We start from the raw sequence: 13,894 nt of genomic DNA on the forward strand, positions 1-13,894 counted from the left end.
GGCTTACACTAGGTTAGACTAACACAAGGAGACGAGTGAAGAAATGCTTTGAATGTTGCCTTGTAAAGGGAAGAGCTCCTGTAGGCCTCCTGACCTTCCCACTCCACTTCCTTCCCCAAGAAGTTAAGGAATGCTGTGTCAGGATTTATAAAGGAACGTGCATTTTCAGTCATAATTTCTCGAAATTTGTCTGTGATAAAAACTGATAAAACGAATTAAGAACAACAGCCAGCTAGATTGGTCATTTTTAACTAGGTTAATATTTGCAGACCTTGAAAACATTACCATTAAATAAGACATTTATATAATCAATTCTTCCTCCAATGTCTTTTTACACAACTCTACTGTTCTCTATCCTCCATCTTTGGTATGGCTAACTCAGACTAACACAAGGTCCCAACTTTGACTGTGGCTTCATCCTGTATTTTCCAATTATCACCTTTTAAAGGCCAGCTGGGTGCATACCAAACCATCAGGGGGCAATACCATTTGCATTGCTCTGAGACAAAGTCATGCCCAAGTGCTTTCATGCTAAAGTTCATAGCAGACAAGTCTAAAATGACGCTATAGCTAAATCTAAAAAGACCCAACTATATACCTTAGCCTGAAGAATTATATCAAATAGATTTTTTTTTACAAATGTATAAAAGACAACCAGGTTGTTTTTACGGTAAGTTGACGGAGAACATTCCCGAGCTTTAAGGGAAGAAGTTTGTTTTATCGACATGGCAAGTAGTTTGCTAGACTTTCTCATTTGAGACTGATCGATGTGACCGTCCTTTGAGTGCTCGTTCTGTTTACAGTTTCAGCTCATTATGCAGATTTTATTCTTCCTTTTCATTAACTTGATTTTTAAGCAGCTCCAGGAATATATTACATCTATTTCGTTTAGGTCAATTTTGTTTGCCCATTGAAATTCCCCAAAATCACAGAGCATTGAATTGACCATTGCATACATGTGTGTGTGTGTGCATGTGTGTGCGTGTCGTTTGGGGTTGGGTGGGGTGGTGTAACTGTTCCATTTACTTTGCACATTAATGAGCACTGGCTCTCTGCCTGCCTTTAGGCTCTCCTTCTTAATGCTGGAGCTGTTCACTAGTGTAAACCTGTGTTTGATTTCTCCCCTCCTCTCCCTCTCGGCCTGCATATAGCAGCATTTAGCTGTGAATTAATTTTCATGTTTGGATATACCCTGCTGAGGTGTGATGGCGGTGGGGCATAATCAAAATCTGCAACACTACATATGGGTAGATCGGCCTTGTGGGTATTTTCACAGTGCAGATCTGTAGCTGGGCGGGGGGAAATTAAAAGCAGAGAGAGGGGTCAACGGCCAGCAGAGAAAACCGAAGTCAGCAATAGGACAATGGGACATTTAACACAAAAGAATAAATCGGTTGTCTTCTAGAAGAGCACAGGGAAGAGGATACCTTTTGCAGTGTGTCGTGCAGCTGTGTGTGTGTGTGTGTGTGTGTGTGTGTGTGTGTGTGTGTGTGTGTGTGTGTGTGTGTGTGTGTGTGATAATGCGCATGTCTATGGCCAAGGGACAAGACACGCACCCACAGCCACAGCTCAAACACCAGCAGCCCCTAACATGGTGTGTCTAATGCTCCTATTTAGTGTTTGGGGTGCAGCGGCGCGTGGCCTGAGGTTTCTGGGAGGGGAGCATCGATAGCACCTAGCCTGACAGCTGTGCCCCGAACTGGAGACAAAAGCTGGAGGAAGTACCGCATCATCGAAGACGGGACTAAAAGGCATGGCAGTTTGCTTGTGGTCCGGCCTATACTGCCATCTGACTCAGTGCATGGTCCCCTTTTCACGGAGGATGTAGCCCGATAGCAAACACAAGCTTAAACGGGGAGGAAATCTGGAAACAAATTCCACTATAGAGGACATGTGGTACATCGAGATCAAAAGCAGAAACATAAACTACGAATTCATAACAGTCTTAATTTTAAACAAACAAAAAACAGAGAGAACATTGGCCACCTTTTGTGCTGTAGTCTTTTCAATGGAGTTTATTTGTAATCCTTTGATAGGTGGGAGTCTCTTTGTCAATCGGTGTACATCAAAGATAAGCCAACTTATCATGCTGCTTGTGTTTGTGTGTGTATGTGTGCGTGTCTGTATTCCAGTCTTTAACGTCCCAGTAAGGCATGATTTGAATCTATTGATTTAATAAGCTTTGGTAGCAGGCTGTGGGATAAATGCAATGTTCCAGTTATAAGTAGGTGACACACCTCCAGTCCAAAAAACGAATGTTTGTGATGAATAGCTAAGAGGATGGTCTACATTTCTGGGAAAAGCATCTTTTAATACAGCTGACGCAGTTTCCAAAAGCACAAATTATTGGTCTATATTGCATAAAGACACAGAGGCACAGACATCTGGGGAGCATACTAGAAAATACAGCAACAGCAAGTGACAAAATTGTCAGGTTAGGAGAGGATTAAGTTAAAATATAAATTCAATCTGAAACCATTTAGCACCCAGGGTCAATTTTCATCAACACAAACCCTTTATTAACATACTCAGAGGCGCCTCCATTCATGGGCTGGGCTAATGGAAGCAAAGAAGATAATAATGACTTGTTTGTTGCCACATCAGCTGTTAGGTGATAATTTGGCCTAGGTGAGAATATTAACAGTTTTATAAGCTTTCTTTGATCTGAACACATGTTCCCACGTAGATGAATCCGGCATTAATTATTGCTTAATATTAAAGTCCAATCAAAACTCTGCAGAACTGGATCCGTTCTGTCAATACACAGTTCCCCTGCACCAGTGACTGAACACAAATACCGCTTTGATTGTGCGCTTAATATTGTACATCCGAATGCAGATTATCTCATGGAATAATATATTCTAGACATAAGATATTGAATAATAAAAAGATCATGGCTGATGCTCACAATTTTTTTTCATGACTCTGGTGGATCGGAGTATTCATGTGAATACATATTCACCATGTGCTTTACTTGGAGCCCAGAGAGACTCATGAAAAATGAGAAAATGTGAACTTCACACTCACAAAAGGGTGGTGCAGCCGATCCCTGGCATCCATATCAATGACTATCCTTGTTATAATGTGGAAAACTAAATATTTACAATTACATCCTGATAGCAAAATAGGAAAACTATCCGTGCCTCGCATAATGGAACTTCCTTTATTACGCCCCTGTGTCCTAACAGACAAATACACACATGCATAGACGTCAGGGGATTGAAATGGCTCAAAAATATCCAGAGGCTTAAAATGGACCTGTGTATGTGTGTGAGTGTGTGTGTGTGTGTGTGTGTGTGTGTGTGTGTGTGTGTGTGTGTGTGTGTGTGTGTGCGTGTGAGTGAGTAGAACAGTGTCAACAATAAAAGAAAAGTGTGTAACAGTGGGTATTTCACAACTGAGAACTGCAAAAAGGCCTTTTAAAACAACATGATAAAATAACATTAAATTATTCAGATGAATCTAAATTCCCGTGGTTGAATTTGGACTATAGTTACAATAATAAACATGGAATGTGTCCCGGGAGCATCATTTTATCTGCATCACAAGGTAAATAATTATCAGAGGGAAAAAAATGAGGGGCTCAGTCCGTCTGAATATAGCCTTTATAATGTCGCCGTGCTAGTGAAGATTAAAGCCAATTGGTTGAGATTACTAGGTGACTGACTGGTCACTAGCTTCCGATTATAAACTTTAAGTTACCAGTTTATTAGGTACACTTGTATTATCAAATGTAATAAAAGTTCCCTGCAACAGATAATAGATTCTTGACCAAGTCCTACATTAAAATCAGTTGAGTAGGTTTTGCTAACAACAATCAGCAATCAACAAACATGCAAACATAATCTTCTTGACGGAGGTAAAGGGTAAAATTCTTAAATGCTATAGTGATTAAATAAACAGACCTCAAGCAGCGGTCTTATGACCACTGAGCTCTTGAGATAAGATGCAACACACTGCAAGTCTTTCTAATGGACTGTGTAATGTTATGTAACCAAGACACCATTTTCTCAATGAAACTTGAGAAAACCAAAATATTTTATCTGATCTGTTCACAAGCGACCAGATGTTCCTCCCCTGCTTCTTTCTCACCCTTTCCATTTTCTTCTTCCTGTAAAAGGACTTGACAACATAAATAAAGTTTATTAAAAACACTTAATTTTACCCAACTCATGTAGCTACAGTAGGAGCATAAATTACTCTCAATTAACACTATGGACAGCTGGGACAAAGCAACCCAGTTTATGTTCCCATTTTTCTCCACAATGTTATTACATAGTTGCAAAAGGCAGACTTGTCTGTAGTGAGAGTTGCTGTGTCCTTAGAGGGCATTAGTGCAGGCTTTATCTTGTTGTGCCAGACAGTTCAGTAGTAAGCACCCTGGCAAAGGCTCTCGTAGTAAACTCTGATGGAGCAGCACAGCATAGTCGCAGCGTTGCAGCCGTCCTGGCACAGAGATATGGGTCAGTCTAGGCTGTCCTCTCGCTCACCCCATCGCCAGAGCCCAAAACCTGATGAGATTAGCCGGCCAGCCAGGCGCTCAGTGGTGGCAAAACACAAACACCACTGATTACGTGAACATTAAAGTCAGATCCCCTCACACTTCAGCTCGGATTCCCTTGTGCAGGGTCACAAGCGGGTTAGTGTAATGACTGCGCTGCAGCTCCCGACTTATACGGCAGTACTACCTCTATCCTGGCACACGCCGCGAACCCGGACAGATAGTAAACAAACACACAAGTATCACTGTGATTGGAGCTGACGTCATCTGAGGCGCGCGCTATGAGTGAATGGGACAGCGATACAGCTGTCATCCTGCAATCCTCCAAACAGCTTTCAACTGAGAGAATGTGTCCGCTTGGCTCATTCATTGTTGACGTGACCGAGATGTGACACTAAACAGGTTGAGGTTTCCTTCCAGTGGCTAGTTTTTGGGGCAAGTCAGCGAATGCAGTGCCTCGGCCACTGCCATTTGTGTTAAATCACTGCTAGAAATGGGATTAGGCAGTATTGAATGCCAGGGTAATCACTCATTCAGCGGCAGCCAGGGGAAAAGGCCTCCTTAAGGAAAAGGGGTGGGTTTTATGTAGCTGAGAGCTTTGATTACTGCTCCATCTTAAAACCGCATCCGATGAGTAAAGACATGCACTGGTCCTCCCCCACATTTACTGGGTGAGTCGCCCTCCTGGGTTCCTGTAAATAAGTGACGTCACAGCGCTTAATGATGCCCAGACTAGACGCAAGCAAGGCCCTAAAATCAACAGAGTACCAGCTTCATCACTTCTGAGCATGCAAGCCAACAAAAAAAAAACGTTTTGCACATTTCATCCCATTTCTCGGTTGGGTTGCTAATGATGAAGAGTAGTAAACAGGATCAAGAGTTCTCTCTTATTCTATGGGGCCAGTAAAGTTCCCTCTTGGTAAAAAATAACAAAAAAAAATAACATTGTCTTTATCTGTGGTTTAACAGATCTGCCACTAGCGAAGATGTTCCAAAAAAATAGACACTTTCTCTAGGTTTTCCTCCTTTTCTCCCTGACACAGACTGGTAGTGACAGTTGTTTCCAGTTGCTACATATAAAAGGGCCCATCATAAAGCCTGGCTAGAGGAAACAGGATAAGCGCTTGAGCCAAGGCAGTAAAAAGCTCTCTGGGAACTTGAAAGCCACACAAATGAAGTCTGCATCTGCCATCTGGAAACAATAAACAAACAAAACCCAGCAGCCAAACAAACACCACGATAGGCAGAAGGAGAGAGAGGGAGAGAGGGAGAGAGGGAGAGAGGGAGAGAGAGAGAGAGAGAGAAAGAGAAGAGAGAAATGGAAGCAGTGATTGAGAGTGTGAATGAGTGATAGGGAGAGGAGGGTGTCAATGTTACAAACGTGTGCAGCATGCATCATTAGCAGGTACTGATGGGGAGACAGACACAGAGACAACCCTTTCTATAAAATCCTCCTTTGATGCTCGGGGAGATGGGCCCTGCTTTTGAACGTGTGTGGTACCACTGAAACCTGGTTCTAATGAAGTGTAGTGCTAACAGGAGGCTGCCTGTCTAGCAACTTGTGCCAGTGACGGGATGAGAAGTTATATGCCACTTCCGAATATGGCAAAACACCAGAAGCAGCCGAGCCAACTGTTCTCTGCAAGCCCAGACGAAGCATGAATGGGATTTGTCGTCAATTTTTAGAGAGAGATCACATCACAGTTGTTCTGTTTCGCAGCCCAGGGTTGTGTGTGTTAATTATCAAATGGTGGCCCAATATGGCCTAGTCAGTGACAAGTTCTCTTTTATGTACAGAAGCTGCAAAACACTGGTGTCCGTGGAGAAACATTTCAAGATTATGGGATATTTCGCATTATGATTTACAAGATGTACATGTTTACCCTTTTACCTTGCTCAAAAACCTCAGACATTTAGTTTACAGTGATATGAAGATGATAAATCGATATCTGAGCACCGTTTAACAACACATATTCAATATATTTAAATAACTTGACTCATCTATAAGCATTAAATGTAACAGAAGACAAGCAGACTGACTCAAGATATGTTAATTTATGTTTACTGTTTCAACAAAACTACATTTTGCCCCGAATAATGCTTAGTTTTACTACTTATACAAAAATCATGTATTATTAATACTGCATACTTTCCTCAATGACAAAATGCAGCACAAATTGGCTAAGGGTACACAGTTGATAGTTGGAACCATCTCATGAGGAAGATGCTTGAGATGAAGCTTCAGTTGGTTGTAGAACAAGCATCTCGAGCTGTACTCAAAGACCTCATCACAAGGCACACTGTCAACACTGACACCGAGGGGTTCGACAAAGAACTGCAGCCACGTGGCCTCAGCATGGACCTGTGTACTATTATAGAAAGTCCAACCTATAGCTGTACATACACAGAAAAGCAAAGGGTGGCATATACACACACAGGCATATAGAAAACACACATACACAGACACACACACAACCCACCCACCCACCCACACACAACCCCCCCTGCTGCGCCTGGTTAACAAACACTCTGCTATAAAAGCAGGACTCTTACTCATTAGGATGCTGTGTATCAGACAGGAAATGCTGGGTAAATTACACCTCATCGCCCTGGAACTAGCCGACCATCACCATGGCAATGAGCCAACCTCGGTGCCGTGAGAAGACCAATACGCCACCGGAGCAGCCGAGGAAAAGGGAGCAGGACAACGCATACTTTACCGTAGTGACTGATGAAAATCCTCGAATGACCAACGACACTCCTGCAGGTTTCTGAGGAGCCAACTGATCCTAAATCTTTATCTTTATCTATTTAAAAAGGTAGAGAGCCCCTTTGGCCTTTTGAGGTGCTGACTCCAAACCTGGAAGCAATATCCTGCCCTGCCCCCAACACACATACACACACAACTGACTGCAAGTTAATTAATGCTACATAGGCTAAACTGTACCAGACCAACATGCTCTTTATTTATTAGAAATTGTAAGTTATTCATACACAGTAGGTGCTCCAATACGGTTCAATAAATAGATCAATGTGTGCTGTAACGCGTCACGACTATCACGGTAACATTGGGTGTCTCTCCAGGGAGGTCTTTGCGAAATATTTTAACTTTTCTTGACAGATTTTCACTGAATAAACACATTATGATTACCATGTGTAAATTTGAGGAGGAGTATTGGACAATAACGCTGCCGAAACTCACGACCACATCAAGAATGGCACAACATGTATTAATCTTCAAAAGGATCATTTCACCGCAGCCCTGTGCAAAAGCCGAAAACACAAGTTTCCCACTTTTGTTATCATTAAAAACAGAGGATATTTCCCAAGGTCCTCATTCGATCCGACCACCGCGCTCAAACTCTAAACCACACAAACCACCCGTTGGCCGAGTCCACCCCGCATTTCTAGAACAAAATTCTTTGGTTGCATTGTTCACACATTCCTCCCATGGCCGTGTTTATACAGATGCGATTCCATGTGCGCTCAGGGGTCCTAAGAATTCCCACTCTGAAGTCGAAGATGTGTTGTTGATCAAAGGCTTCAGAACTAGAGCTCAGACACTTGTGTTTTTTTGTTTTTTTTCTTCTATGGGGATACTGGGTAACATAACCATCTGTTGGCCGTATGGATTCACCTTGGTCGGCACTGAAACAAGTGTAGGCCTCTCTCTCTCTCTCTCTCTGTCTCTCTCTCTCTGCACCACCCCACACTGCTCCCTCAGCCACGTTTACTCAGCTGGTCCCCACGCCAGTTAGCGGAGTTTTGTTTTCACACAGCAACATGTGTTAACTTAATGCTCTGTAACAGATTTCAAAGTCAGGATTAGCTGGGTCAACAACAGGTAACGGAGCGATTTATTGATTCATTGGATCTAAAAAAAGGCAATGTGCTCTGTTGGCACTGGTAGAGACATCCACAGGCATGTGGATGCTTCACGCAGAACATGATTCTTCTTCTTTACACTCTGTTAGCAAAGAAACTGAAAACATATTAAAAAAGAAAAACATAATTATTTAAAGAATCTGAGGTGTTTGTTGGCTCAAAAAACAGGAATGAAAATAAGTTATAGGCTTACATGTGATTTGAGCGGAGTAACCTTGCCCCATAATCTAGGCTAATTACTAATTAATGCGATTCATTAGTAAGTGCCGTGCTGTTGTTTTGAGCCGAGTGAACTTGCTCAACAACCTAGTTCTCAGCAATAAACAATATTTGGGGGGAAAAAATGCTGTTTTTCACATTTATCGTTTTAATATTTAATTTTTTTCTCCCTGTAAAATAAAAGATGCAACATCATCTGTAATTTGACATACCACGTAAATACCAGTCAACCCGGGAATTGCATTACACCTAAGCTTTTACACATTTAAAGAAACAACCTTCAACTTCTTACCCCCCCAAGAAGAAAATTACTTAAAATGTCCCTTAACAAAACACTCATGCAATTTGAAAACCTTAAGCGTTAACATAGAGTTGAAAAACATAAACGATCTTGAGAAAGCAGAAAAAGTATCAATTCAATCTGTATAATACAATAACAGCTCTCCTGCAGGAAAAGTAAAACTAGTGTTGGTGCCCAAATGTAAACGTAACCGTTTGGAGAAGATAACCATAAGATATATAAAGTTCTAAGAATAAAAAAATTATAATATAAAAATATTTAATTATCTCATAGGTGGTCCCTAGTTGGTGCAAGTGGAGGAGAGTAACTGCAGCATCCAAACTACAAGTGAATTAGTGACATGGTGATGCTCTGGTTCTGCAGTGACAGCAAACAGACACAATATAACTCCTCCTTGTGTGTGTGTGTGTGTGTGTGTGTGTGTGTGTGTGTGTGTGTGTGAGTGTGTATGTGTGTGTGTGTGTGTGTGTGTGTGTGTGTGTGTGTGTGTGTGTGTGTGTGTGTGTGTGTGTGTGTGTGTGTGTGTGTGTGTGTGTGTGTGTTAAATCCAGAACCTATGCCAGTGTGTGTTTATAATGACGATATAGCCAAATCCATGCTGTGGTAGAACATGACAACGAAGGTGAGAAAACCAGTATAACACCCACCCCATTTGCTGGTGTTGTTTGACACCAGCAAATACCTTGACCAATTAGATGCCGTTTGAGTGTGATGTCCCAACAGGGAAAAAGAGGAAGACACACTGTTAAAAGTGGCTCACATGTGTGTTTTAAAGCACCAAAATCTTTGCTACCAAGACAGAATGGTCAATAACATGTCCACAATAAGACAAGATAAATCATTCAAAAGCTCAAGGAAGGCATCTTGAGCTTAAGGTCTGTGGTTACAAGCCGGCTCAACCTCCCATAGCTGCAGAATTTGGTTACAGAGTCCGAATGGTTGTTTTCTTGCTTGATTGGATTATGGCCACACACCTCAAGCTCGGCTTCCACCACCAATCAACAAGGAAATGAGGTGTCAACACACTTGTGTTTATTCAACACTCATTTATTTTTCTAACAGTAGCCGAAGCCAGTTTGAGGACAGATGACACCAGATGAGTGAAGGGATTCTCTTTAAAAACACTGCTTCTTTCTAACAGAATTACAATCAAGAAATGTGGTGTGTGCAAGAGCTAATTACATTTGTCTCCTCTGTTTCATTTAATTTAAGTGCATTACAAGCAAATGTGTATTATAGGGCAGTTTTAAATGCAAATTAAGCAATTCACTGTGAAATATCTAATGCACTTTTAATGACACTTTATACTAATATTAAGAGTGTTTAAAATTAAAACTGTATATTAAAAGTCTGCATTGTCTTGGCTCTAATCTCTTTTACAACTGAGAAGAGAGGGCTTTTAAAATGTCAGGCTGTGCGTCCATATGACCAAGCTAAAGGAACTAGTAATGGGAAGACACCAGGACGTCTGTAATGCTTCAAGTCAGCATGAAGTGCCATCAAAATAAAATTCTGCACAGTGGCTGCTGCTTTAAAACAACTGGAGCAATTGAAAAGCCCCCCTCCCAATGTATGCCAAATGCCACTTTATAAACATTCTAGCTTGACTGCCAAGTGTCTGCACTGCTTTATGCCCCTTCTCTTAATTGAAAGCGTTATAGGGGTGCATTACACTCGGGGGCTTTATAAGCTGTGCTATAAAGCCCTAGCAGGCCCGGAGAGGGGAAACTGCCCATTAACTTATAAGGTCCAGGCCTTGGCTCTCTTAATTGACAACCTCTAGGCTACTTTCATCACTTGTCGACTTCATAGCGGCAGTCAATGCTTCCTCCAGGATGCTGTTGCATCTTTGACACGGGGGTGTTTGTGACAAAGAGCAGTCTGCCGCCAATGCCAGGGCGAGGGCTCTAGGCTGTCCATAAAACTAGCACACACATTCCTCTCAGAGCTCCAGCCATCTGAGAGCGCTGCATTTAACCACGAAGGCACTGCCTCCCCGAAACACCGGCCAAAAGTGAATAAGAATCTCATTTTAATGGCAGATTTTTATATGATTATGCTGTAAACAAGTTCACACATTACATTTAATTCAATTATTTTTCAAAATATTGGGGATTTCACTTAATAAGTTTACCGCAAAATACAAAAAGAAAAGAGTGAGATGTTAAGTTGAAAGAGGGATTACTGAGGATGAGAGAATGGTTTGTTTCTAAACTATTCACGATATCACCACAAGCACAAACAGACACACTCAAACACACCCACACTGGCGTGACAGTCACTTCACACTCTAATTTGGCAGGATCGTCAGCTTTGTGCCTCTGGAAATTCATGTGCCTTGAATTAGTGCCACATGTCACAGTGTTGTTGACCAGTACAGACACATAACTTGAATATTAAGTTATAGCATTCGGACTGTTTGAAGTTTCTAATTATACTTCCTCTGAGACTTGCGTGACAATTAACTGAAAAGGTAGAAGAGCATGAGGCAACTTGACTGCGAACCATCTGTCATTGAATTTCATGACCTAAACCTGCAGAAATGCACACAAGGCTAATACGCATGCAAGTATTAACATGTTATACTGTTCTTAAAAGGGTAAAACCAACAATTCAGTATTGTAATCACATCCTGTAAGGGGATTTTTTATTTTTTATTTTAATGGTTTAAATCGTAACATCAAAAGCTACATCCTGACTGTTGGTCCTTAGTGAGTCAATCTGACCTTTGCCTCAAGTCTCTTATGTAATGTTGATATGTTTGTTTTACTTGTAACGTTTTATTGAATTTTGGCTTTGGTCTAAATCCAAAGCCAAATAAGCCGCACCAATATCCTCTGTTCTGTATTATTACTTATAAACTGTTCACACAAATTATATGCATATATATTGATGCATAGGGGCTGCAGTCCATAAACAGACACCGTTGATAGGAAAGATTGTGTCTAAAATACTGTATTCCAAGTTTAGATGACATGTGCAGAGTGACAAGGAGTGAGTGGCCAACATGAGAGAATGCCACTACTTTTAAAAATATGATTGTAGTAAAAAAAAATGAAAAGACAATGATTGTAAAATAAAATAAAAAATATATAAAACTTACATTTTAAGTTGCTACACTTATAAATAACAAGGATATAATGGGCAATTATTTACAATAACTACTTTGCTTAGTTAAGTCAATTTCTACTCCAGAGATGGATCCAAAATGAAGCAAAACGATTTCAAGCACCAACAACAAACTGCAAAATGACTCTAGAGGTGAATAAGAAATAAAGATAATTTTAATCATGTCCACTACGAATACTGACAAAACAAGCAAATACAAAAAAAAAAATTCTTGAAGAAGACCACACATTTTTTTATTGGATACTAAAAACCTATGAAAATGCTTGTATTGAGTAAACCGTCCGCCATACGGTGTCATGAGTTTCGTCAGTACTATCAAGATCATGCTGTCAGAAAGTAAAAATAAAGCACAGCCTGGTGCAGAGTCTTCATGGACTCTCTGCATCACATTGGCGTTGCCAGGCAACCAGAACTACAACAGGAGATGCTCTACTACACAGAAGTACTGAGCGGATGGAAAGAAAATAGTAACAGGTCATAAAACCCCCAAAACCACAAACTGCAATGAGGATTGAACAGTTTTCATACTTTAGTATGTTACCCACTTTATACTGGGTTATACTGAGTTTGATAGTATACAAAAAAGTATAACAAATATTAATAACTTTATTCATTATTAGAATAATGACCTGCCGAGATAAAACATTCTGTGCTATTTTGTATTTTATTCTTAACAATATTATGCCTGTACATCTATTAAACGATGTATGGACTCAGTGCTGTTTGATAAATATAAATATATATAAATGTATATGCTGCCATTATCAACAACCCCGAATAAGGGGAATCTGTCTGATTTCCTTAGGGTTGAAAGGTGCTACATAAATATGTTCTATTCTGTTGCAGTTTGTTCTTTTTAATGTAAAGAGGGCCTTGGAGCCTATATGCATATCCAATAATCTAATGATTCTCTATGGTGGCTCAGTGATTGCTGCTTTAAAATATGTTCTATATATAAAGTAACTTGATAATTCGTTTTTGGCAATAAACCTTCTGCTAAATAAACAATTTAAAAACAAAAGAATGGGAACATTTCCTAGGAGCAGTGTTGTTGAGATGTGATGCTGCCTTTAGTTTGACTCACAGGGCTACATTATAATAGGCCTGAAGCCCTGGAAGTATTTGATCCCAGTAAACCATGTCCTCTGGTCTTAAACACAGTAAACACAACCATGACTGTGTCTCTTCCTCTCAACATGTCAGGTTGTGTGTTTTCAAACAGGTGACAGTGTATCCAGATGAAACGTTAGGGAGATATTAGCATGACAGCATCACAAGGGGCTGAATCTGGGTCAGAGCCACAGCAGCGATTCAATGTGTACAAACACATTTACTGTTCATAAAGTCATTCAACACACAACCACAGTCTGTCTGTCACCTTCAGGCAAACACAACACACACAACACACAAACAAAAGACAGCAGCTGTAGTAGCGACATTTAATCAACGGACGGACGTATAACATCGCGAGGCTTCACGTCGGCAGCTTTACTGCCAACGACGCAGCACGTTGGGAGAAGGAGAAGCGACAGAAACCCAAACTTACCTCGGGAGAAGTCGCTTCACAGCTCTGCTCAAGTGCGCCGCCATGTTTGATCGGTGACGCGCCAGAGGAGCGAGCAGCTGATTGGTTGTGTGAGTGGTTCTCCCGTTGTAGGGCGAGTCGTGCGATTGGCCGCCGCGCGGAAAGGGGGCGGGCTCTGCGGGGCAGGACGAGCACATGGGAAAGTAAACAGAAGAAGAGGGTGATGAGGAGAGGATGGAGAAGAGAGAATCTAACCACTTTAATTTATAATACAGTGGAATTCACTGTAAAACATAATTTAAAATAAGTAATTCAAATGATATAAAATTCAGCA

General features: G+C 41.0%; 1 protein-coding gene across 1 annotated transcript in view; it reads right to left on the reverse strand.

Moving 5' to 3' along the window:
• The window catches only part of clybl (citrate lyase beta like), a 57,170-nt gene extending 43,501 nt beyond the window's left edge, over nt 1-13,669 (reverse strand). Inside the window, exon 1 of the mRNA XM_053440528.1 lies at nt 13,582-13,669. Within this exon, the coding sequence (XP_053296503.1) occupies nt 13,582-13,625 (44 nt within the window). The 5' untranslated portion in view covers nt 13,626-13,669. The remainder of the gene's footprint in view (nt 1-13,581) is intronic.
• Between the last annotated feature and the right edge of the window lie 225 nt (nt 13,670-13,894).

The sequence above is a fragment of the Pleuronectes platessa genome, chromosome 14 (genome assembly GCF_947347685.1).
Source record: "Pleuronectes platessa chromosome 14, fPlePla1.1, whole genome shotgun sequence".
NCBI classification, from domain to species: domain Eukaryota; kingdom Metazoa; phylum Chordata; class Actinopteri; order Pleuronectiformes; family Pleuronectidae; genus Pleuronectes; species Pleuronectes platessa.